Source organism: Felis catus, chromosome D3 (assembly GCF_018350175.1).
Source record: "Felis catus isolate Fca126 chromosome D3, F.catus_Fca126_mat1.0, whole genome shotgun sequence".
NCBI lineage: Eukaryota > Metazoa > Chordata > Mammalia > Carnivora > Felidae > Felis > Felis catus.
In genome coordinates, this window is record NC_058379.1 from 62,591,153 (window position 1) to 62,618,262 (window position 27,110).

The 27,110-nt window shown below is 36.1% G+C and overlaps 1 protein-coding gene across 1 annotated transcript in view; it reads left to right on the top strand.

The window, feature by feature from the left end:
- The first annotated feature begins 2,106 nt into the window (after nucleotides 1-2,106).
- PIK3C3 (phosphatidylinositol 3-kinase catalytic subunit type 3) overlaps nucleotides 2,107-27,110 on the top strand; it is a 142,534-nt gene continuing 117,530 nt past the window's right edge. Inside the window, exons 1-4 of the mRNA XM_003995149.6 lie at nucleotides 2,107-2,276; nucleotides 5,759-5,947; nucleotides 10,409-10,552; nucleotides 17,816-17,945. Coding sequence (XP_003995198.1) covers nucleotides 2,209-2,276; nucleotides 5,759-5,947; nucleotides 10,409-10,552; nucleotides 17,816-17,945 — 531 coding nt within the window. The 5' untranslated portion in view covers nucleotides 2,107-2,208. The remainder of the gene's footprint in view (nucleotides 2,277-5,758; nucleotides 5,948-10,408; nucleotides 10,553-17,815; nucleotides 17,946-27,110) is intronic.

A 27,110-nucleotide genomic window follows, 5' to 3' on the forward strand; every position in this document is an offset into this window, starting at 1 on the left:
AATTGGTCTGGAAAGGCATTGCCAGTTTTGGTTTCTGTGACTTTTACCATCCTTCTATGACTTACCAAAATCCTCCTTAACTGGCACACTAGCGTTGTTGTTGTTGTTGTTGTTGCTGCTGCTGCTGCTGTAGTAGTGTCTCTACCAATTACTGTCCAATCTTCTAATATTTCCCATAATAAATTTTTAATGTTATTTTTTCTTGATGATTATCTTTAAAAGGTTAATATATGTCTATCCTGGATTCTATGAATGAATATCTTAGAACTAAGTGCTGACACTTCATTTTTATGCCTTTATCTGTGTTGTGTTTGTAGCTGCATTCGGGTCAATTAGTATCACTTTAATTGTCATGAGCTAAGGAGAAATGGACAGAGATAGACTTAAGGCTAAAAAAAACTCTTTTGGGGCCAACTAAAGGCCAAATGCCATTATGGTACTTATACTCCTGAAAATTTCATAGTAATGTGAATAAAAAAGGAGGCAAGAAAAAAATATTGCTATGTGAAATACAGCAATACAGACATGCTGAATTTCAAAGAACCAGTCCTGTAAGAGTAGGCAATGCATGTTGTAGACAATAGAGTTTCAGCAAAAAGACTATATATTATATTAAGGTTGTTAATTTGAAGCTTTTTATATTTAATTTATAAATTTTAAAAATAATTTATAAGAATTATAAATTGCACATATATATGTAGGTTTATGGTGTTTTACTTAGGTTTATACATTAAGTAACATTATAATAAAAGTAATTTAAGTGAGTACTGGGATCATAGAATTTATCCTTCATAAATTATAACTATTTTATTCAATTTTGGTAAGTCTGTTTCACATCAAACTTCACAACCGTTGCTGGAATTATCCCATAGGGCACGTGTATTTGTTTTACTGTTAGACAGCTCTGAGGATTAGACAGTTTAATTTTTATTGTTTCCTGATATTACATTTCCTGTAAGTTCCAACTATTGGTAGTAGTTACACTTAAGAACAACTCAATTCTCTTCTCCTTTTTGGGAACTTTAAGTTACAGGAGGATAACTATCATGTTTTTTTTTTCCTTAGCCTTGCTTTCACAAATGTTTTTGAGAACTTACTTTGACCAAAACATAGTGCATAAGCCATGTTTTGCTCTTTTAGCTTAACAGCTACACTCCTTCTAACTCTTCCGTGAAACCTATTTTTCCCCTAATTACTGTAATTTATACAAAGTCTACCCATGTTCCTATTGTAATGTGGCACCTAAAAATAAACATATACAAAATGGAAACTTTTATTTATTATAGCCGATGATAATAAATAGGAATTACTAAACTCGACAGTGTATTGAGCATTAGTGGGGGCAGATACTGAAGTAAATGCACACTATTCTTGTCTTCCAGGAATTTTGAATCTAGTTGAAAATAAAAATTACAAGTTTAAGTAATACTAAATATTATAAAAAAAAATATGCATTGTAGGAGTTCATAGGGTTCAGGAAACTTAGTGCTAGATTGTTACTGGATGTTTCCACGTTCTAACTAGGGTTGTCTTGAAATCCAAATTGAGTGTGAAAATTAACTTTGCAAGCAAGTACCAAGTGATTTGCCCAAAGTAACATAAATATCGGTAGTGCCAAACTGGAACCCAAGTTTCTTTGTTCTTTGTTTGGTCCTTTCTCCACAAAGGAGAGCACACAGAGGAAATATAGCACAAAGAGAAAATCTTTGTTTGAGATAGGAAATTAGCGATTAAATTCACAATTTTTGTAAACGCCGCTGGAAATTGAACTTGCCAAAATTCTAATTCCTGTAATTGCTCCTTGTTTAGCCTACAGCGAGCGAAGACTGTTACCGTTCTTTTTGAATCGAATTTTGTTTTGATTTTAGATGGAGCTCAAGCGCAAAAGCCAGCTTCTTTTCTTACGGGGGAAAAAAAAAGTTCTTCAAACAGGAAAAACACAGGAAGCCTGGAATGTAACCAGATAGGTTGTTTCCGGAGTCCCACTTACCCTTAAGCAATATGGTGAGCTACTTTTGCACTTGCGCAGAAGGAAAAGTTGGGCGGGGAGTTCCGCTGCGTCGGGTCGCGCTCCGGACAGGGATTGGTAGCAGCGGGCGTGAGAGGCGGAACCGGAAGCGCCTGTGTTGTGGGGCTTAGCTTGCTCGGTCCCGGTGTCTTTCCAGCGCCTTGTTTCTAGAGGTTGGTGCTGCCTTTGCCGCGGGTGCCATGGGAGAAGCGGAGAAGTTTCACTACATCTACAGTTGCGACCTGGACATCAACGTGCAGCTTAAGATGTAAGGGAATCGGGACAGTGACTGGGATTGCTGGGGCTTGGGGACGCTGAGGCAGGGGCCTGTGGGTTGGGGGGGAGAAGATGGTTATTAGCCTAAAGGCCTGCCTGGGGCGGCAGGGAGGGCTGCAGCCAGGGAAGCGGAGGAGAACGGGAGCGTGGAGAGGGGCGATGTCAAAGAAAGATTGAAGACTAGGTCTCTGGGAGAGGGTAGCGGTAGGAGGCTGCTCTAAAGTCCCACGATGTTTTACTTTGTTTGAAGCATCTTGCTGTTGACAGCAACCTTTTGAGGGTTTTTACATTTTACAGATGAAGGAATCAAGTCTCAGTTAAGTCGTCCTCTGGCTGGTAATAGTTGGAAGGTCTTTAGAACGGGGCTGGCAAGTGGAAGGGAGACTAAAGAAATTATGGAGAGGTAGACACAGGCAACGACCTGGTAGTTGAGAATAAGATGAGCACATGGATACAGTACTAGAAGCACAGGAGGTGATAGAGGCTTGGATTGAATCTTTGGACCGTGTGGCATTATTTAGCCAGGGAAGTTGGGAGTCATTCGGAGGTGACGGTGGCAGTTGCAAAGGGACCAGAAGATATGAGAAAAGAGCCTTGCAGGAAAATCTTGGGGCATCACAGTTGAAGTAAAGGCCAAGGGCATGACAGCTGGAGATGAGATTACTGGAACGGAGACTGGGAACTGGTGGGACTGAGTTGGAAATTATGTCCATTTTAGGGCAGTCTTATAGAAGTATTTTCATATGTGAAAGCTATCATAAGTTATGAATCATATCATCATTCATAATATGTTTAGTCAGTATTCGTCTAATGTGCCTCTGGCAAAGGGCTGCATACAGGCAGTGAGTACGTTTTCTCAGCTGTCAGATGCACCTTTGAAGGACTGTTTCCTTTTATTTTCAGAAGTTACTTATTTCAGACTCTGACGGATCTTTTACTATCCATCTTGTGGTGGTAGTAAAAATAATAATTCAACAACCAAACTATACTTTTGTAAAATCATTTACACACCCATTTCAGGAAATTTCTACAGCATGTGGCACTAGTTGTTTATACAGGACTGCATTGTTATTATTTGGTAAAGGGCTTTCCTTCAGTCTCCTGCCTCTCAGTATTTCTTGGACATATGAATGAATTTTTTGAAACTTTTGAATATTAGAAGGAAAGAAGAAAAGTGAAACAAAACAAAACAAAAACAAACACAAAAAAACCCCTGACCTGTTAACAGTTACACACTTGGTATTTTGAGGCAACAATAAAGCATAAATTAGAAGTTTGACAAAATTCAGTGCTGTCTTTCAGCTTCTGTGACTGCCATTGTTGTTTATTGGGGCACAGGAAGTAGCAACTTAGAATCATATAATCAGAGAATAGTGAATTCTTTAATTCAGCTTGTTCTCCCCTTCAGTTTGTTTCTCCAGTTCAGTTTGTTCTTTAGGTTAATTGCTACAGTTTTAATAACAAGTTACACTTTGATGTCTCTTTTCTTAGCGCTGTAATTGGAAATCAAACTGCCTGAGAGACATAGTCACTTTGGATGTGCCAAAGCACTTTAAAAGCAGCTGTCTGAAACTGGCACATCATTAGCCTACCCCTCTAACTCTAATCTTCCCATGTTGTCTCTCTTATTTTCATGATTGTTGGCATCATTCAGCGGGTTGGTTAAGACAGAAAACTTTGGAGTTCTGCACACACCCCTCTCTTACCTTCTGTGTTTAATCATTCACAAATTGTCTTGAATCTACCAGCTTCATATCCTTGATCCACACTTTAGTCTCTCCTCTCCATTATGTTCTTATACTGCTGCCAAAAGTATAAATCTGATTGCATTACTGTCGCTTCAGATCATTCATTTAACAGATTTTTGAACGTTCACTTTGTGTCAGGCACTGTGCTGAATATGGTATCTGCCTAGCTTCATTTTATACCTACTTTTCATTTCATCTCTAGCTTCTTTGCCACATGAGCTTTATGCTTTAGCTATACCAAACAACTTGTAGTTCCCTAAACCTACCATCTTGCCTCTTTGCCTCTATATATGGTTATCTGTTCTTCTGGGATGACTCCTTACCTTTTGGTTCTCATCTCCATATATTGTTCAGGCTCATTTCAGACATCTGTCTGGGATGCTAAGCTCTTGCTCCCAAGCAAGGTTAGGTGTTCGAGAGACTCTTTGAGTTATCTTTCTGCAGTAGGAAGGACATTGGCTGGCTTTGGCCTCTTCTGCCCTTGTTTCTATTCTCAGCTCTGTTACTTCGTGAACAATAAGCTTGATCTCTGAGTCTCTGCTTCATTATTTATAAAATGAGAAAAGAGTGAAAAGTAATAAAGTTTATAAAATGCCAGGCACAATATTTGACATAATCTTGTCCAAGCAATGTTCCCACCTCTTTTTTAATGTCTGTACGTATCTTTTATGACTTCTTTTAAAAAAAAATTTTTTTGTTTGTTTTTATTAAAAAAATTTTTTTTAACGTTTATTTATTTTTGAGACAATGCGAGAGACAGAGCATGAGCGGCGGAGGGACGGATAGAGGGAGATACAGAATCTGAGGCAGGCTCTAGGCTCCACGCTGTCAACACAGAGCCCGACGTGGGGCTCGAACTCATGAACCGCGAGATCATGACCTGAGTTGAAGTTGGATGCTCAACCGTCTGAGCCACCGAGGCGCCCCGTTTTTATTTTATTTTAACATAAAATAGATTTATTTTATATTTTGAGAGAGAATGCAAGCAGGGAAGGGGCGGAGAGAGAGGGAGACACAAAATCCGAATCAGTCTCCAGACTCTGAATCGTTGGCATAGAACCTGACTTGAGGCTCTAACTCACAGACCGTGAGGTCATGACCTGAGCTGAAGTCGGACGCTTAACTGACTGAGCCACCCAGGCGCCCCTCTTTTATGATTTCTAACTGTGTTTTTTAATTTAATGTGATCAGATAATATTATGAGTTACATTATATATGTAATGATAATATATATAATAATATATATAAACATATATAAATAATAATACATAGTAACAAAAATTAAAAGAGTAATAAAAGAATATACAGTTACAAGTAATTGGAAGCAAAGACTTTATTTATTATTTATCTCATCTTTCATTTTTGGACATCTGTGCCCAGCACAGTGAATGTTTGTTGAATGAATACATGAACAAGTTCTCAGCTTGAAATTAAGTGAAACTAAGGCCTGGAAAGCTGGTGATGTCTAGAAGGTAGATCAAGAGATGATGACAGAATATAAAATTAAGTAAAAGCGTAAAATAGAGAAATATGTTGATGAAGATTAGAATGATTTTAGGTATGTTGGGATTTTAAGAGACCTTTATAAGATGTAAAAGTGGCTTTAATTTTATATACAGGAAAATGTTGAGGTAAGATTACCGTGATACAAACATAAACTATTTTTGGTGTATGTTGTGTATATGTTTAAAAATGTCTATAAACGTTATTATTCTTATACTTTCAGAGGAAGTTTGGAAGGGAAGAGAGAACAAAAGAGTTATAAAGCCGTTCTAGAAGACCCAATGTTGAAGTTTTCAGGGCTGTACCAGGAGACATGCTCAGATCTTTATGTTACTTGTCAAGTTTTTGCAGAAGGGAAGCCTCTGGCCTTGCCAGTGAGAACATCCTACAAAGCATTTAGTACAAGATGGAAGTAAGTTGTTGTCTTGCATATGGTGGGTTCCAGACTATTCTTCTATTTCTTTATAAATGTGGCAAGAATGATTTGGTAGGGATTAAAGAGGAAATTAAAAAAAAATTTTTGTACCTAATACCTGTAAGCATTGATCTAATAGTTTAAAGCAGTAGCCTCCTCAGATGGAATAAAATATTATATATAGTAATATTGTAAGCACAATTTAGGTAGAAGTGAATTTGTGTTTGTATTCAATATATTGGTGTATTTTTATAAGTACTTGACTGATTCACAAAGTGAGCCAAACCAAAAATACATGTGTAACATCTTTAAGTTTTCTACCACTCTACTCCCTGAACACGTGAACACTCCTGGATTGTCTGAAATGTTGTCCAACCTGATGTTTGTAGCTCAGATTTTCAGAGAGAGAGATCTGTTGTCATCTGTTCGGATCGGATTTTTATTATTATTTTAAATATGAAGCTAACTTAAAAAAAAGTTCATGGTTTATTGAGCATGGTACATTAGCAGACCATTGTTGGGTTGGAAGGTAAATCTAGTGAACATGAAGTTCCTGTTTTTCCAGAACACTGTTGTGGGTCCTGAAATCAAACTCTTGTCTCCTCTTATTTGATAGATTATGTGGTGCAGTTTTGTTGCTCTACCCATGAGGGTTATTCAGCACCCTGGTAGGCTCTCTGCAGGATTCACAGGTTATGTGCCTCTTAAGGAAAAAGCTTATGCCCACAGTGTTAATGAAAAAAGGGTGTGACCAAATGGACTACCAGGTTGAGGGTACAGCCCTGTGTTTACCAAGTGTGGTCTAGTAGGTTGAGAAGGGTTTTTTCAGAGCAGAAATCTGAGCTCTAGTGATCTGGCTTCGTTGAAACCAACTATTTTAATAGTGTAATTTCTTTAGTAGTCCTTTTGTGGATAGCTATAAACACACACAAACACACTCAAGTATATATATATGTATATACTTGTTATTTTGGAAAATTTCAAACCTGCAAATGTAGAGAGAATAATACAATGAACTTCCAAGACTCTATCACCTGGCTTTGATAATTACTAAATCAAAGCCAATCGTGTTTCATCTATATCCAGTTATTTTAAAGCATATTCTAAATATTTTATCATTTCTGTGTTTTTTTTTTTTTTTTTTTTTTTTTTTTTTTGAGAGAGAGAATATGTACATGCAGGGGGAAGGACAGAGGGAGATGAAGAATCTTGAGCAGGCTCCACGCCTAACGTGGACCCCGACTCAGGGCTCGATCTCACTGAGATCATGACCTGAACTGAAATCAAGAGTCTGATGCTTAACTGACTGAGCCACCCAGGCCTCCCTTTGTGTATTTCTTTTGTTAAACAAAACTGCAGTACATAATTATAATACATAATTACATCTAAAGCAATGGACCAGGATTCCTTAATTATATCAGGTTTTTAAACTGGAATCAGGAAATGTGCAAAAACCTGCAATTGTATGTAGAATTTTGTATCTTGTGCATTTTTACAAGGACAGAGCTCAAAGCTTTTATTAGATTTTTTGAGGTGGCTTATAACTTCAAAAAAGACTTTAAAACTACAAATTAGGTTTAGACCATCAACATTTATGGTGAGTTCCACTTTTCTTGGTGAGGGAAATTGTATAGTGGTTTTGCTTCATGCCTTGGCAATAAAGAAAATTAGAGAAAAAGCATATTCCTAGTTACAGGGAGATTCAAGTCTTTTCCCATTTGCCAACTCCTTTCTTCATTTCTTATGTGTTATGTATTGTTGAAAGATATAGACTGCCATATTCACTGTCCTGAAGTTTGAATTTTTTTTATATTTTTAAAATTGTGACTACACAAGTGAGTGATTACTACACAAGTAAGTACTGCAGAATAATTAAAGGGGCTTCTTTTAATTGAAAGGTTCAACACATCTGTGTAGGAGATAGGGTGAGAAAATACCTCCTGTTGGGTTAATATGAGGATAGGCTTTTTGTTTGGTTTATTTGTTTCTTTTAAATATATTCTTTTGGCTCAGGGGGAAGACATTTGTAGATTTTGTACACCCTGCTTTTTGGTATTTAAGAGGTGAATTTTTTACAGTTTATCAAACCAAAAATTGCCCTCCTAAAATGCTTGAGGGCAAACTTTTCACAGTCACCTTTTATACACTTAAAAAAGAAATAGTGTAAACTTAGGAAAAATAAATTATACTGTAAAAGGATCTCTTACAATGTAAAATTTTGCATTTCCTTAGTTTAGACCGTATTTTTGGATAGTTGAGATTCCTAATGATCTGAATCTGATTTTTGAGATTCTGATAGTGACTTGTGAGAGTTCAAATAGTAAGGATTCATCCAAAATTTACCCAAGTCTATTCTATCTTCTCCTATTCTATCCTGTCCATAGTGGGGAATCTTGTACTTTAGTTACATTTAAATAGAGTTGTCATTTGTGTGGAATATTGCAGATTTCCATGTTTTATATGTAAGTATTATTCTGTAGGCAAGTGGTTTAAATCTTTTTTTTTTTTTTAATTTATATTCTCTCCTGTCCCATAAAGGATGTAACATGACTTTAGAGAGAGAAACAGACTGATAATCTAATATAATTAAGAAATGACAAAAGTAGGATTTAGGAGTGCACTGGTCAGACAAGAAGGTTAGTACAGTCATATGTGGGGTGGTGAGAATCCAGCCATGCAGAATCAGGCTTCAGAATATTGAAATGTTTTGAAAGTTGCCAACTAGATTTAGTCTCTAGCTCAGTGAGGGTTGGGGCGTGTGGAAGGCCTGATGTGCTGAGAGGGAGAGAACAAAATGGGGTTCAGAATTTATATCTTCTTGATATCTGATCAGATCTTTCCATAATTTCTGGAAAATCTAGAGTTTTGAAATCATATATCTGCAGATTGATTTTCTTCAAAAGAACTCTTCTGCAGCAGTCCAGTATATAAAACAGGTTACAGTATAGTTAATTTGATTTTAAAAAGGTGTGGGGGTGTGTTTTTAGATGACAAGTTTGAGGCAGATGATTGTGTGGTCATAGATATTGTTCTTTAGTCAAAGGACAGAATATAGAAGTGAGAATTTCCATAGTTCATTTTGGATATTGTTGTTGATTTTTCTGTCTTTAGCCTGTATTAGTTAATTTTTGTGTTTTTTTTTTTCCTTGGCACAAGATGATACTGCTTAGTATTTACCCTTTCAGTCAGACCCACCTTGTGTACGGTAATTAAATAAATTCATTTAGTTCCTGAAGTTTATCTAGTGAAGAATGGCTTTTTTGAGAAAGGCTTTTTTGAGAGATGATTTATTTTTTTAAGTTCTTCATAGAAGAAAAGGATTTAATAACTTTTGATTCTCCTTTAAATTGGTAGTCATGTCTAATTTTCCTGTAGGTCCTTGAATTTATATGGTGGGCATAAATGATTTATCCTTTAAGTTTTTGAAAATTCTGTTCGATTTCTTACTGATGCAGATGTATTTGACCTAGACTGGGATATGCCCCTTTGATAATAATTTTGAGCAAACAGAATAATTTTGAGTAAACAGAGAGAAACAGTTCTGTGTGTCTTCTGGGTATTAGTTTGTGTATTGTTTGCATAATTTTCTTTTGGGATTTTAAAAGCCATCTGTTGTTTAAGGGAGTTGAAATTGTCAAATAGATTCAGTATGAAGTTTGAATGCAGAAGAAAATTTGCAGGGATAAATAGAAATAAAAAAAGAGCTGTGTTATTACTAAATTATTAAGCATGAACATTCTTTAGTGAAATCATACATACAGGTATGCTTTAAAAATGTGACACCTGATAGCTTTGCATTATCAGTATTGATGAAATAACTTGAGGAACAGAAAAATATGTAAAAAATTGTCATATATTTGTCCAGAGCAGTCTGGTAACTTCTTCATGTTAGGGTGGTAGTAGATAGTCTACTTTGACCTCCTTAGGGTTTTGGTTGTTTTTTTCTCCTTTGTTTAGGTACTCTTGTATAATATGGGACCATACTATCCTCAGCAGAATTTTGAATAATTCTTTTTTTTCTCTTTATAATGTAAAAACTGTGTTCTGGAAAATGCTTATAGATAATCATACTTACATTCAAAACAAGTTTGGATCTAACATGCTTGTGTTTTACCAGATTTTTATTAGCCATTATCACTTTCCTGTGTCTTAGTGATATGTGAATTTCTTGATTAAAGCATACCAGTGTAAATTTTCATGAGCTTGGCTTTTCATTATTTTTTTTTTCATGTGTTCTGTATTTAAAATTGAAGTTGCCTCCATCAGAATCGAGGTAAGTGTCACATTTTTTGTAGTACCAACCTAATCTTTTGGAACATTTTCTCTCGACAAATCATACAGAAGTATGGTTTGTTAATTTAAAAGGAAGTTTACACACACACACACACACACACACACACACACACACACACACTTTATTTCCTTAGCTTTATGTTTATGTTGACTTTATTTCTATAGCTGGAATGAATGGCTAAAACTGCCTGTAAAATACCCAGACCTGCCCAGGAATGCCCAAGTGGCCCTCACTATATGGGATGTGTATGGACCAGGGAAGGCAGTGCCTGTGGGAGGAACAACGGTTTCGCTCTTTGGAAAATATGGGTAAGCATTCTTTTCTTCTGATCTTTTAGGAATGTTGGGAGAGCTTTTCTTTTTGGGAGAGCTTTAATAGTTTATACCCACTCTGGTGCTCTGTGTCCTATGAAGCAAAAACATATTTGGTATATATGATTCCTTTATTCTTGAGACTGAATTTGACACAAATTTCCTATGGGATATGCAGGTAGATTAATTAAGAAACGCAACTTCAGTTACTATACAGTTAGTGATTGGTAATATGATTTCTATTTGAAAATAGTCATTAGAAATTCGAATCTTGCTAGAAAAAGAGGCTCTTTGGAGTATACTGTAATTGCATTGTTAAAGCATTTTTTTTTTTTTTGCTTTCTCAAAGTAGTGACAGGGCAATAAGCAGAGTTAAAAAGCATTGCTAATAATGACAGTGATTATATCACTGTGACTGTATCATTGAAAAGGTGTCAGCTCAGTTTTTAAAAATTTACAGATAATAGAAGTTTGTTGTAAAACAATAACAACAACAACAACAACAAAAGCATAATCCTGAAAGGTATTTTTTCTCCTTTTTTCTCCTGGAACAGAAGGATCACTATCTTTAGAGAATTGGTGATATTCTATTATTCTTTTCTGTGTTTATTAATTGGGGTTTTCCTCTAAAGAACGTGGTCTTTCATCAGGTATTGAGTTATCTCGGTACACTGTTTATATAGGAAAGGCAGATGAATGTTCACTTTTTTCTCCTTTACCAATTTTAAGAATGAGTTGGTGTTCTGATAACTTGTCTATTTGATGATGGAGGTTTTTTTTTTTCCTTTTTGTTTTTAAGTTTTGTCATTAACTTTTAGTCTTAAACATTTTTGAAATGTTTTAATTAATTTCACAGTGTTCAAACACTCCCATTTTTGGTCGGTAATAGTTCCTTCAAGCTTATCCCCTCCCTGGTTCTGTGACAGTACTCCAGTAGTCATTCGTACCTTCTTTGCTGTCTGGTTGACACACTATTTCAGGCTAATTGGGCAGTTTCTCATCCCCGAACTGGAATCTCTGAAACCCTACTTCTTTTCAGTGCAAAATAGGTAGAGAACTTAATCTAGGTATTATCAGACTTATTAATTTGTGTTTTTAAAGTCAGATAATGTTATTGCCTGAATTAACTTGCACATCATTAAATTTAAACGAAGATGGTCATATTTTAATATGTTCGTTTACTGTTTGTGTATGTTTCTGTGATTGCTTTTTGATGTCCACCTATTTTTTCAAAAAGTGAAATATAATTCACATGCCATAAAATTCTGCTTTCTTTTTGAGTTGTCAGGTTTCTTACTAATGTATAGGTGTTATTTGTAGATTAATGAAATTAGCCATTTGCATGTTACATGTTACAAATACTGTGTTTCCTGTTCGACTTTTTTTGAATTAGTATATATTTATTTGTTTGCTTGCTGTTCATGGACCTTAAATTATCATGTTGATCAGCTTTTATTTTTATGGGCTGTGAATTGTTTTAGAAAGTCCTTTTCTAATTTTAAAAGAGATTTCCTCTTATGATTTTTATTCTTATTTAAGTCTTTGATTCATCTAAAATCACTTTCTGAAAGGGGTGATGTATTGAGAATCAACTTAAAAAAAACCAGAAGACTGACAAATGGCTACTTACTTGTCTTAACACTATTTATTAAATTGGCTTTGTTTCCAAATGTTTTGAAATGGTACCCTTATATATTCAGTTCATCACATATTGAAGTCTAAGAGAAACAGTGTAGTATATCATACGGTGGTGGTTAGGGATGCAGCATGGAGAACCAGATTATCTGGGTTCAAATCCTGGCTCATTTGTTTATTATCTTTGTACCCTTGGGCAAGTTATTTAATATCCTGCTGCCTCAGTTTCCTCATCTCTAAAATGATATAACAATATTTATCTTATAGAGTAGTTTATGATGATAAATTACTGAAGACACATAATTAACTTAATAAGTGTTCAGTAAATATTAGCTTCAACATTATTTCTGAACTATTCTGTTAGTCTTGAATACTATTACAAAATGTTTTAATATTAGATGGGGAGCATTTTCCTTATTTGCCTTTTTATAATTTCTCTGGATATTCTGTTTGTTAGATAAACTTTTTATTATTTCTTCAAATAAAAAAAGCTCACTGTTATTTTGTTAGGAAATTGTATTGAATTAGATATGTTAATTAAAGGAGAAAATTGACACCTTTGTAATATTGAATTTTGCCATCCAGGGATAGGGTGTGTTAGAAAGCCTTCAACTCATGAACAAAATCTAGATGTAATTTCATTTAGAATACTTTGGTTGCTTAATAATGTGAAGGTATTTTTGTTTGATGTAATTATTAAAGAGATATTTATTACTGAAATTCATGAAAGAACAAATTTAGACATAGTCTGACACATTACATATAATTTGGTTAAAATAGCATGTTACATTAGAATGGACATGTCACTAAGTCAGTATTGTTCCTTTTCCAGAGTGTCTGTTCCTTTTTGCTGTACTCTACTAGGGTGGGGTTTGCCACACAGTAAAAAAGTGCACAACAGTTTATTACTCTTGCTGTGTAGTTAGTGGTTAAATGTTCTTGAGAAACAACAGATACACCTCTTGGTTTTTCCTCTTGACCTCTTTATAAGTGGTTTCCCTTTTGGAAAATCAGCTGGAGGTTTTGTCATAAAAGCACACCTCTGCATTTAGATGACCTTAGGATATAGTTTCAGGAGACAATTGGACTAGACAGTAAGTATGAGACAACCGAAATTTCCACAGAAGTGCAGTAAAATGAACTGCCTAAAGCCAAACAAACTCTTTCTTTCTCAAATTAACATTTGTGACCCAGTTTTACTTGACTTTTGGCAAGTTTTTGAAAAGTACACGAAGTCAGTAGTAATCAACCTATGAATAAGAAGCATCTGGGAAGCTCACTAGACAGTCATCTTCCTGTGTTCTCACTAATTCAGTGAGGGTGTCATGAGGCCCAAGATTCGGCATTTTTAGTAAGCAGGATCCCGAGTGATGCTGTGGCCTATGGATCAACATTTTGGGAAACGCTGCATTAACCTTTTTATAATAGTCGACTTGTAGAACTTATGCCAGCAGTTGTTTTCAGAGTTTCTTTCATCCTGTTGCCCGCTTGATTTGTATTTCTGTATGAACCCCAGTAAAGGAAGCATTCCTTTACCTCTCATCCAAACCATGATGGAAATGTGCCTGAAACATGAGTCAGTAGTATTTGTTGTACTTTAAGAAGTAATTAAACACCAAATATTTCCATGAAGGTAGTGGTAGCAATAGGTGGGAGTTCAACTTCATTTAGTTTTCCTGATATTAAGTAAATTAAGACTTTGAATCTTGGAGAGTCCTCTGTTTTTTCATAACTCTTAACTGGACATTAGGTCATGCGGCCCGTCCATGTCCTGAACACATGAGGTGTCAGGTGAAAATAAAACGTGTTGGAGATTGGTACCGACTCTGTGCACCTCCCTCACTTAGAGCAGGGTTTCTCAAATAGGACTGGTTGACTTATTACTTTCCGAATTCCTGCCTTATCTCTGTACTGAGTATCTCTGTACTTGATTATCTGAATTAGCTCACTTTTAAAACAAAAACAAAAACAAAACACATAGCTCCTATGTGGTTGTATGTCAGTTAGCCAAATGATAACATCAGATTTCAATAGAGGTTTCTCTGATACTTTGAACAGTGGGGAAGGAATGAAGAAAAGGTGGATCATCTACTCCTGTTCCCTCTAGGTTGACGTTTATCCTGACCTTCACCTCAGAAAAAGGAAGCATAAGAAACTTTATGAAATTGAAATAAGTCCTTTTTCTCTGTGTGTCCTGGGGCCTTTCCTTGAGATGAACTGGGTTGTGCTGCATGTAAGCCCAGGCGTCTCCTGGCACGGTACTAGACTGTGTGCAGCTTTGTGTGTGACTGCTCAGGATGTTCAGGTGTTGTGGCAGGGTACACACCTCTGCTGGTACTGCGGGGTCACAGCTGCTTCTCTGCATGCTGCTGCTGACATTTCGGCAGAGAGAGTGGCATCCATCTTTTGGGTGGCCTCAGCAGGAAGCTGCTGCAGTTGTTTTTTTTTTTTTCCTTCCTACCGTTAAAAATCATGTCACGTGCCACCACGGTTTTTGTGATTTAAGGAAACTGCTTTAGACTGTAGTTTCTTCAGATGTTTCTTGAACCATTACATAACCCCAGTTGCTCCTCACCTTTTCCCCTAAGTAGGGCTGGTATGGACTTAGTTTTTAAGAAGTGGTCTTCAAAGCATGTGATAGTTGTCTTATAATATTGGGAACCTTGTGACTGTCAACTCTTGGTATTTGCTAATGTCTGTTTTGTTTACTTGAGTCTGTGTGAAGCAGTGCTTCTTGGAGAATAGTATAATTAATAATTGAAAGACTCATCTCTTAAGATACAGCCAGAATGACTAATTGTCCTCATTTTGAAAGTCTAGTTGGTGAGATTTCTAAGTAGCTAAAAAACGGATTGATCATTAGATTGAATTGGCAGAGAACCATAAGCAGGCTGCAGATTTCTCGTGCAGATGTTTTTCCACATGTGAATTTGAAAGTCAGGGCAGTGGCTGTGATAGTGGCTTGGCACTGGGAGCTGGAACGTCAGCAGCAGCTGTTGCTGGGGCCTCCGCTGGAGTCCGAAGGAGATCCTGCTATGCTGTGTCTTTTGTCTTGCCTGTTTGGCTTAATTTCCCAAGTGGACATGATGCTCTGAGCATCTTTTGGCTTGCCACCTGGAGGCTGTGTAACTCTCTGCAAAGGTTCCATTAGTGTCAAAAGAAAGTAATATGTTCACTTGATCATTTGAGTCACTTGGCATCACCCCTTCCCTCCACGTCCCGTATCCTTAAATCTTCTCTCCAGATTCATCCCAAGGCACCTAAATCATTTAGTAAACTGACTTCCTGCCAAATGTACTTATTTTTGATTTAGTTACATTCAGCCAGTCACAGTATTCACTGGGGGATACAGAGGTAGAGAGAAGGAAGGCAGGCCTTCTGCTGTTTCTCAAGGTACATGTAAGGATATTCATTTAAAGTGGCATTATTGCTTCACTGTACCCAGTTTCTTAGAGACTAAGCAGGTCTGCTTGATATTGAATCTATACCTGATTTGAAAGAAAGTGAACTTTATAAAAGGCTGGCATATGTGCTTTTTTTGTAATATAACTTTTTGATCTTTATTTATTTAATTTTTTTTAAAATTTATTTATTTTTGGGACAGAGAGAGCCAGAGCATGAACGGGGGAGGGGCAGAGAGAGAGGGAGACACAGAATCGGAAACAGGCTCCAGGCTCTGAGCCATCAGCCCCGAGCCCGATGCGGGGCTCGAACTCATGGACCGCGAGATCGTGACCTGGCTGAAGTCGGACGCTTAACCGACTGCGCCACCCAGGCGCCCCAAACTTTTTGATCTTTAATATGGTAGATAAATCTTGAGAATTTTTATTCTTTACAACTAATCAGTGCATTTTTGGGGGGCCTCTAAGGTAAGCTTTTGCATGGCTGCTGGGTGCCACCTGTTTATTGCCAGCCTTAAAGACCTTGTAACAAATATGGTTATACCTTAGTCTTACTGTGCTCATGAGCTTGTAGCTATCGTTTATCATTCCATTCTCATTGTTCATGGCATCATTGCTTATATACATTACAGAATCAGTGAAAATCCTCTTTATTATCTGGGAAAAATCTGTGAAGAAATTTTCCATTAGTCAGAACATGATAATAAATGGCTTAAAAATTTTATGTAAGCCTTTTATAGTTAAGTATAATGTTTTTAAAGATGGAAAAATCCTGTATCAATATATGTAATGTACTTTATTAAAATTTTTTTTAACGTTTATTAATTTTTGAGAGGCAGAGCATGAGTGGGGGAGGGGCAGAGAGAGAGGGAGACACAGAATCTGAAGCAGGCTCCAGGTTCTGAGCTGTCAGCACAGAGCCTGACTCGAGGCTTGAACTCATGAACCATGAGATCATGACCTGAGCCAAAGTCCGACGCTTAACTGACTGAAGCCACCCAGGCACCCCATAATGTACTTTATTTTAAAAAAAATTATTAAATGTGAGAGTGTGCAAAATGCTTTGGACTTGCCTACTCACTTCCAGTCTTATTTTTTTCCATTGCAGTCATCAGCTTGCTCTTTGAGCTTTGGGAGGATGCTCTTTGATAGACTTTATATTGTTTGAAAGGTCTTGTTTAAAAAACAACAACAACAACAACACTTAAGAAAAAAGAGAACACACTAACAGAAGGACATCTCTAATCCTTCCCTGAAAAAACACTCAGACACTTAGTAGTAGCATATTTAAAAAACAGTTGTCTAAATCTCCTTTATGACTTTGCTCAACCTTTACTCTAGATCTTCTTGGTAGCTTTTGAAGGAAATTTGGCCATCAATAATCATATATATAGTTTTTCACTATAAAGCAGGATCTCACCATCCTCAGATTGAATTTTGGCTGTATGTTAAATCTCTTGATTCATATACATGGGATTTTTTTCTTATACGAATCTGCATTTGTATTCTGTTTTAGACCTATCTCTTGTGCAAAAGAAGATAGAGAAATCATGATACCTAGTGAAAGGCTGATAATAGCTAACATTTATTGAATACTTCCTGTGTTGCAGGCACGGTTCTAAGTACTTCTTACTTCTACCGATCTATTTAATTTTTCTAACAACTCTGAGATACAGGTACTCTTTATAATCTTATTTTATAGATGAGAAAACTGAGACATAGAGGTTGGGTAATATACCCAAGGTCATGTAGGTAATAGTTGATGGCACTGCTGGGATTCAGATCCCAGCATTTTGACTTCACCTTCTACTGTGCTGAATTGTCACTGAAAGTAGAGAGTTATGTATTCATTTAAATTTGGTTTCAGTTATTATAAATGTGACATTCTTTTATTTGATAGGAATTTGGTCTCTATTATTTCTCAGATCTCCACTGAAATGATGAAATGTGAGTGTGGTCCATTACGGAACGTTCTATTTCTACTCTACTTGTAGGATTTCTGTAATAGTTCTGTGTGGAGGGGAAAAGAATGGCATGTAAAAAAACAGTGTTAACATGGATTTTAGTTGCTTAGTTAATTGCTTTACAACCCACTGGAGGTTTCAGGCTTGGCAAGACAGACATGCATTTTCCTGTGTGGAATTCTCTCTGTTTTAGGAACCTAAATGTCCTATAATGAACTGCATTAATTTACTTCTACCCTGAACACTATCTTTTCGCCTAGCATGTTTCGCCAAGGGATGCACGACTTGAAAGTCTGGCCTAATGTAGAAGCAGATGGATCAGAACCCACAAAAACTCCTGGCAGAACAAGCAGTACTCTCTCAGAAGATCAGATGAGCCGCCTTGCCAAGGTAAACAAGAAATTTGGATCAGGTGGAAAGTTCTGAATGTGTACTATAGTACAAATGACATTATGATTTGTCCGATTATTTTTTAATTTAAATTTAATTTTTTTAAGTTTATTTATTTTGAGAGAGAGAGAGAGAATGAGAGGGATGGAGGGAAAGTAGGGGAGGGGGAGAGAGAGAGGGAAAGAGGATCGCAAGTAGGTTCTGCACTGTCAGCGCAGAGCTGACACGGAGCTCAAGCTCAGGAACCATGACCTGAGCTGAAATCAAGAATCTGACTGACTCTTGATTAACTCACTGAGCGACCCAGGTGCCCCTATTTTAATTTTTAATAAGAATATTATTGAAATAATAATTCACATACCATAAAATTCACCCTTAGAGAATGTATAGTTGAGTTGCTTTTAGTAAATTCACTAAAAGTTGAATATGTAGTCACACTACTATTTAATTTTAGAACATTTTCATCAAATATGTCACCATGCACTGTACCTATTAGTGGTCAATCCCCGTTCCCTCTTCTCTTTGGTTCCTGGCAACTACTGATCTACTTTTTATTTCTGTGGATTTTCCTATTCTGGACGTTTCAAAAAATTGAATTATATAGCACATAGCCCTTTGTGTTTGAATTCTGTCAGATTTGAAACTGTGGAGCTTTTGGTGATATTTTCAAGATAACCACTTTTTTTTGGTGATATAGTCTTAAAGATGCAGGTGTTACATGCTACAGATTCTTACATTGCTTGCTTGGAGGTAAAGATTCCTTGTATTACTAGCTGGTCTAAATGGCTCTCACACCTCCCCTGTCTCTTTTTTTTGTAAGCAGACTGAATTACTACCTTTTAATTTAAAAAATGCTTCATTTATTTATTTATTATTATTATTATTTTTAATTTACATCCAAATTAGTTAACATATAGTGCAACAATGATTTCAGTAGAGTCCTTAATGCCCCTTACCCATTTAGCCCATCCCCCACCTCCCACAACCCCTCCAGTAACCCTCTGTTTGTTCTCCATATTTAAGAATCTCTTATGTCTTGTCCCCTTCCCTGTTTTTATATTATTTATGCTTCCCTTCCCTTGTGTTCATCTGTTCTGTGTCTTAAAGTCCTCATATGAGTAAAGTCATATGATATTTGTCTTTCTCTAATTCGCTTAGCATAATACCCTGTAGTTCCATCCACGCAGTTGCAAATGGCAAGATTTCATTCTTTCTGATTGCCGAGTAATACTCCATTGTATATATATATACCACATCTTCTTTTTCCATTCATCCATCGATGGGCATTTGGGCTCTTTCCATACTTTGGCTGTTGTTGATAGTGCTGCTATAAACATGGGGGTGCATGTGCCCCTTCGAAACAGCATACCTGTATGCCTTGGATAAGTACCTAGTAGTGCAATTGCCTGGTCGTAGGGTAGTTCTATTTTTAATTTTTTAAGGAACCTCCAAACTGTTTTCCAGAGTGGCTGCACCAGTTTGCATTCCCACCAGCAGTGCAAAAGAGATCCTCTTTCTCTGCATCCTCGCCAACATCTGCTCTTGCCTCAGTTGTTAATGTTAGCCATTCTGACAGGTGTGAGGTGGTTTCTCATTGTGGTTTTGATTTGTATTTCCCTGATGATGAGAGTGATTTGATCATTTTTTCATGTGTCGGTTGGCCATCTGGATGTCTTCTTTGGAGAAGTGTCTATTCATGTCTTTTGCGTATTTCTTCACCGGATTATTTGTTTTTTGGGTGTTGAGTTTGATAAGTTCTTTATAGATTTTGGATACTAACCCTTTATCTGATATTTCATTTGCAAATATCTTCTCCCATTCCGTCAGTTGTCTTTCCATTTTGCTATTTGTTTCCTTCGCTGTACAGAAGCTTTTTATTTTGATGAGGTCCCGATAGTTCATTTTTGCTTTTATTTCCCTTGCCTTTGGAGACGTGTTGAGTAAGAAGTTGCTGTGGCCAAGATCAAAGAGGTTTTTGCCTGCTTTCTCCTCGAGGATTTTGATGGCTTCCTGTTTAATTTAGGTCTTTCATACATTTTGAGTTTATTTTTGCGTATGGTGTAAGAAAGTGGTCCAGGTTCATTCTTCTGCATGTCACTGTCCAGTTTTCCCAGCACCACTGGCTGAAGAGAATATCTTTATTCCATTGGCTATTCTTTCCTGCTGTGTCAAAGATGAGTTGGCCATACGTCTGTCAGTCCTTTTCTGGGTTCTTTATTCTGTTTCATTGATTTGTCTGTTTTTGTGCCAAAAAATTGTTTTAATGTAGTGTTTCCATTTAGGAAAAAAGGTAGGTTCAATTCTGTGTTTAACTCACAACAATATATCTTATGTGATGAATGTTCACAAAGCGCTATGCTAGATACTGCTTAAAGATCCTTTTACAATTCTTTTATTAAGAGACTCTCTTTTAATTCTTACATGTAAATTTCCTTTGCAATCTTGTTCGTGTGGATAACTCTTTAGTGTCTGGAGAAAGTTTTCATGCCAAGCATTTTACAGCTTGTTGTCTTAACCTACATATGGAAGAAATATTAATTATCAAGAATAAGTACTTGCATTGGGTTTGCTTTGTTCTTCAACATAAAATTTTCATTGTCAAGTTCATTCTGTGATTTTTGTATTGCTCTTTTATGGAAAAGTGATGTATGTCATGGTTTCCTCATAAGCTACTTAAGCAAATTACTGTTGTCAGCTTCCCTCCCCCCATAATTAGAATTTAATTTCTAATTCAGCCACTCATTCTGAGGTTTTGTTTGCATTTTTACATGGGATACAGAAAAGTTCTCAAGCTTTTCATATGTCAGCCTTCTTTTTAAGAGTTTATCTTGGTGATGGACTTTATGCTACACTTTGTGACTTTTATAAACCTGGAACAGTTATAGAAATTTTATGAGAATCAGCTCATTTATAGCATGTGGGTCACAGAAGGTTAAATCTCCAATGCAGGAGGAAGGTAGCATGTGTGGAAGAAGTAAAGCTCTTAAAATTTTTTTCTGTTTTTTGCGAACAGCAATGTGATGCATATTATGGATGAAATTCCAAATTTGAGGGGGTAACAAGGAGAGTCAAGAAATACATCCATTTTGGTTCTCTTTTAAATGAATTATTTATGTTTCTGTCCATATGTTCCTAATTTTTTTTTCTCCAATTATTTTTGTTGGAAGATTCAGATATAATTTTTATAACAGGTGACTATGCCATTTTTCAAAAAGCAGTATATGCAGCATAGGAATTTGTTTGAACTGGACTTTTCTGGATTTGTAAGGTAGCACGATGTTAAGTATTTCTCATTTTTATATTTTGAATTTTATGGTAGGAAAAAAAGATGTGACTTGATAGTGATCAACTTTTTTTATGATTGAAACAATAACCGCTTAAAGAGTTTTATGGGTTCACATTTATTCTTTTGGTTCTTAGTGCACATTTGCAACTCTGGAAACGACGAGTAACCATATGCAGAGCAAAATAAGATGTTGGGAAGAAGCTTTCTTAACATGTTTGGTAATTGATAGTAATCATTAACTGTCTAAATTCTTTATATTGAAGAATATGGCAAGTTTGGTCCTACTTTTTTAAGAGATACTAAAATTTTAATGTTGTCTGTATTTCCCAGAGTGGATAACAGTTTTCAAATAAATTTTTATCCATTAATTTCTAAATCTTTAAAATGGGTGTAAAAATTAATGAGAATAAGCATCTTACAGCCTTTCTGAGGCTATTTGTAAATGAGCTCTTTTCAAAGTTCTTTGCTCCTAACAGAATTGTACTTGTTATTTCTGAGTGGAATGGAAGCTTCAGAACTTGCTATGCTGTGACTTCTTGCTTTAGTGTTACCTCAGTGTTCCCCAGAGACGAAAGAAAAACTATTAAAACCAGTAATTACTTTTCTTACATGGAAAATACATCGTGTTTGTAGCATTGTTGAAAGAACTGTTCCCTCTTTGAAGGAAGCTCTTTCTTTTTCTTGGCACTTTTGGCTAATGTGTTTCATTCTTTCTGTATAGAAGTTCGTCATGCTGTTTGAGATTTCAAAACCTTTTCAAAGCCTGCTGCTGTGGAGGAAGAACATGTTTTAAAAAATGATGTCTTAGGTTTGATGAAATTGGAAGCTTGGGCACTTGGAAGCACTTTTCAGTGGGAAGAGCACTGTGGTATGAGTCAGAGACTTGGCCATCCCACTGACTCACAGAAAATTTGAGCCCGTAAAATCAGAAGTTTAGAATGGATGATTCCTATGTAGGTCCTGTGTAGCAGCTATTCATACTCTGTTATTCTAAGAATACTGAAATAACAAATGATCAGGATTGTTTATCTAACTGGATTTTACAGTTATCACTTTAGTAGAGAATAAACATGTGATCATCTATTTGCAGTTGTGAATGAGCTGTGTTCATGTCATTCCTTCTGTGATCTGTATGCCAAAAGTATTATTCCGACCTGCCTAATAGGAATGATATGGCTGTGCTCTTAGATTTTATTTTTGTTGTTGTTGTTTGATTCGTACCTTCTTTAGTTACACCTTTTTCAGGCTGGCTTCCTGAGTCTGTGTCTCTTGTCTCATACCAGAGACAGTATACTTTGGTATTTGTTATACCTGAACTTAAAATTATACTTCCATATTTCTTTTGTTCTGAAAATTGTGCCACAGTAGCTCTCTTTCCCCCTTATTCTCCTGCCCCTCTCATTTTTCTGGTTCCACATTAAAAACTTTGTTCTTTTAGATTGGCATTCTCTTCCACAAAACACTTTGAAGTTGTCTTTGGTACAGTACATTTTTAAGAACTGGGAAAGAATGTGTATGATTGTGTTTCCATTTGTATACAGTAAGAACAGATTTTAGATATAATACTCAAATTTCTCACACTACCATTTTAAGAAAATAAATAAGTATTCCAGTAGAAGAGACTTAAATGGTTAGAACCGAATGGTTTATTTCTTGTACTTTGATTTTCCAGCCGGTGAATTTACCATGATTGTTTCTAATTGTTGAGAAGGCAGTTGGACTCAGAGTAGATAGGTGCACATAAATCTTAATAATAGCAAAGCATAGTTACCATGCATTGTACCCATGAGCCAAAATAAATAGCACAGAGACAATTTTCAAAATGCAGTGTAAGAAAGTCTATTCAGTTATAGAAGTGCTTCAGTCTTGGCTGCCTGGGGATAATGGGACAAGAGGACTGTGAAATGAAGATGAACTACTTAAATGACTTGTGAAAAGATGGTGTTCGATAATTATTAAGCAAAGAACCTCAAACTCCAGCTGGACTAAATATTTTTATTCTCACTTATTGCTTGCTTAACTATGAAGTTTGTATTATAACTGCAATATGAACAACTGAAGTTTAAAAGCCTGATTTTTAGGTTGAATATTTTTAAAAGTCAAACCCTTTCAGAGGGAGTTTAGTGGAATTAACCTCTCTAATGATTTTACATCATTTTGTGAACATGCCTAGTTTTCCTTTGAGGAAACGCTTGTGAGAAAAGGAAACAAATTGGAAGTCTTCAGTTTGGTTCTTATTTTTTAAAAGTTGGATTTCTTAGATTTAGCAGGGAATAGGGAGAAATGAATTCATTAAAATATACTCCTCTCCCATCCATTTCTTCCTAATTATCTTTTCTACCCCCGCTCTACATTTTCCTATTTAATATTTACAAGTATAGTATCTTTCTGTTTGAATTGATTTGTGAAAATAATCAAAGGCCAGACTTCTGGAACATTTATTCTACTTTCATTGTCCATGACCCAGCCTTTTAATGATTGTGGGCCTTACTTGAGCAGATTTGCCCATTGTTCCCATCTGCTGCGTTTTTCAGCTTGTCATATTGTAAGAGTTTTATGACTAGGATGCATATCCACCTGGGGTTTTGGATGTGACTACCAAGCTTCAGTGTTTGATTTATATTTGAATCCATGTCTTTAGACATGAAAGGTTAGTGCAAAAGCATGCCTCTCCACTGTCTCCTTTTCATTTTAGCAGCTCTGCTTGATGCCTTTGGAATGTGCTTTAGTTTCTGTCAATTTGATTAAGAGGAGGCAAAGAGAAAGTAACCCACTAGATGAAAAATGCTTTGTGGTCTGTGTGACACAGATAGGTTGGGGAAAGTTGAGTGTATAGGTGAGCATTGTGACAGTGAAGTTGTGGTAAAGTGAGGTGATGTTTCAGGCTGACCCTAACATTGTCTGCATGGAGTCATTCTGGGTCCAGGGTCCAGACTTCAGGTCTATAGCAGTAGGATCTGGATATTTTTAGTTCATTCAGGAGCAGTTAGTATCTTGAGAATAGGCTCATGCCAATCAATTTAAAGAGTTATAATCTAGAGTTGTACTGTCTAAAATAATAGCCATAATTCACAACTAGCAATTTAAGTTAATAAAAATTAAATAAGATTAAAAATTCAGTTGCTCTGTTACCATAATCACATATCTAAGTGTTCAATTGCCACATGTGGCCAGCAGCTATTGAACAGTGCAGATATGGAATATTTCCATTATTGCCAAATGGTCTGTTGGATAACACTGGTCTAGAGTGCCAATTTACTAATTTGTAATGGGCTGGTAACCATATTATCTTTCTGGTAACCATGTAACTTGTATCTGCTACCCAGGACACCATTTTTTTTTTCCTTTTTTTTTTTTTTAAACGTTTATTTATTTTTGAGACAGAGAGAGACAGAGCATGAATGGGGGAGGGTCAGAGAGAGGGAGACAAGAATCCGAAACAGGCTCCAGGCTCTGAGCTGTCAGCACAGAGCCCGACGTGGGGCTTGAACTCACGGACCGTGAGATCATGACCTGAGCCGAAGTCGGACGCTTAACCGACCCAGCCACCCAGGTGCCCCATAGACACCATTTTTTAAGGTACCTTGGAAATTAAATTAGTCTTCAGGAGATTGTTGGTTTCTTAGTGAGCCATAAAGGAGCTAAGCCTGAAGGAGCTAGAAAGTTCTGTAAGTCATTTCAGTTTGGGGAAATCTTAAAAGGACTTTCTCTCTTGACATTAACTTTTTAGTTGCAGCATTACTTGAATATGCTGTCTACACTGCGTCTTTTGAGTAAACGTTGACAAATTATCATGGTTACAAAATAATCTTTTAAAATTGAGACCAAGGTAACAAATTTTCTGCTGACATAATTTCGTGAAGTGGGATTGAGGCTATTTATTTTAGATTATTTTATAGTACTCTTTGACCTGCTGAAACATTTGCCCTTGAAAGAAAATAGTTTACATTGAATGCATTACATTGCAGGGGTACTAGTCTAGAGGTTTTAATTAGAGGAGCTCACTGAGATTTTTATTTCAAGTATATGGAAAAGTCCTCTTTTTTAAAAATGTTTTTATAAAACTAAATTTATTCAATGTAAGGGACTTTATTCTAAGATTGTGTTCTTTCTGTGCTTTTGAGTATTAAAATGACCCTCATTTGACAGTAGCATTTAAAAAATGACTATCCTTGGCAAAATAAGATTTGGGAACATCTATAACTGTAAAAAAATTCAGTTGACATGTTATATTATATTGGTTTCAGGTGTACAACATGGTGATTTGGCATTTATATACTTTGTGAAATGCTCACCACGATAAGTGTAGTTACCATCTGTCACTATATAGTTATTATAGCATTATCTGTCTCTATCTCCATCACCATCACCTCCTGTACTGAAGGCACACTGCTGTATGTTGGAGACAAAAAAAAAAAAGTTATTGGGTTGATGCTGTCATTATTCATAGTGCCATTATGAGTAATAATAACTAATAATGATAATCAGCTTGCATGTATAAAATGTTTAATGTCTATAAAGCCCTTTAGCATAGATTGAGAACTAAAATGGAGAAGTGGTAAAAATCATGGCTTTGGAGACTGTTTTTCATTCAGATTTCAGTTGTCTTTTGTTTAGTTGTGATCTTAGATTAACTACTTAACTTTGTCTAAGCCATGAAATCCTCATCTGCACAATAGAAATAATACTTACACCTACTTTCTTCAGTTATTGTGAAGACTAAATCTAAATGAGATAAAATAATTAAGGATTTAGCATATTGCCAGGCATCACTGAGCATTAATAAATATTAGCTGTTGTTATTACTTTATCTTATGTGCCTTCATTTGATTCTAATGAGTGTAATGATTAGACATTGTACATATTAGAAAATGTACCAGACATTGTTTTTAAACTAATGAAAAGATGGAAGCTTAGAGAAGTTAAGTGATTTGCTTTAAGGTGTCGTGTTAATAAGTTGAATCTGGACCTAAAATCAGGTCTTTAAATTCTTCATGTAAATGTGTTTCCAAAGGTAATTATCTTGTTTTCTTAAGATTTAAAACTTGTGAAGGATTTTTTTTTTTGTATGGAGAATATGTTTTTCTTATCAGGAAGATTAGAATTGAAAATGGAAGAGACGGAGTAAGAAACTGTATATATCTGGAGGTACTCACTCAGGTATGGCATAAAAAAAGATGGTGCCCAGGAACTTAGTAAACGGTGACTTCCTGTGGTCAGTACCTATGGCAAATGTGTGCCATGAAGGAACTAGAGTTATAAATGAGACTTGTGACTTCAGTTGTTACCAATGCATAAGTTAAAGGTAGTAAGTAACAGTCACTCTTAAGATTTCTTTCACCCATAGACCTCAAACAGCTAAGGCTTAAGAGGAAAGGAAACACGATAGTGAAGAGGATAAGTATTGTTCAAAGAAACAATATGGTAGGAACTTCAGGGTGCAGATGCATGTGAGAATCCTTTGCTAAAGATAAAAGAAGGAAACAGATGCTGATAAAATTGTGAAAACATTTCAGAGCTGTGGAGAGGAAGGTGCTGATAGTTTCTTTGTGTCATCACAAAAAAAGATACACCTAGAAAGTTATTAGTGGTAATGAAGTCTCATTTGTGCAGCCCAGGCTTTTGTCAAAGTATTGCTTGATCACTGGGTAATTTTTTAGAAGATTAAGGAAAAAAGGTGTGGCTTCTCTAGCATTAAGTTATTATCAATATGAAGGAACCAGTTGGTGAAAGGGGAATAATAGGAAGTTTGGAAGAAACTAAGGATGTCTCATCATACCTTGAGATTGCAGTTATAGCCAAGGAATGGGATATTGGATCAAGAGTGGGGTTAAGAAAACAATTTCAACTAGAATGGAGAAGGGCAAGACATTATGGCG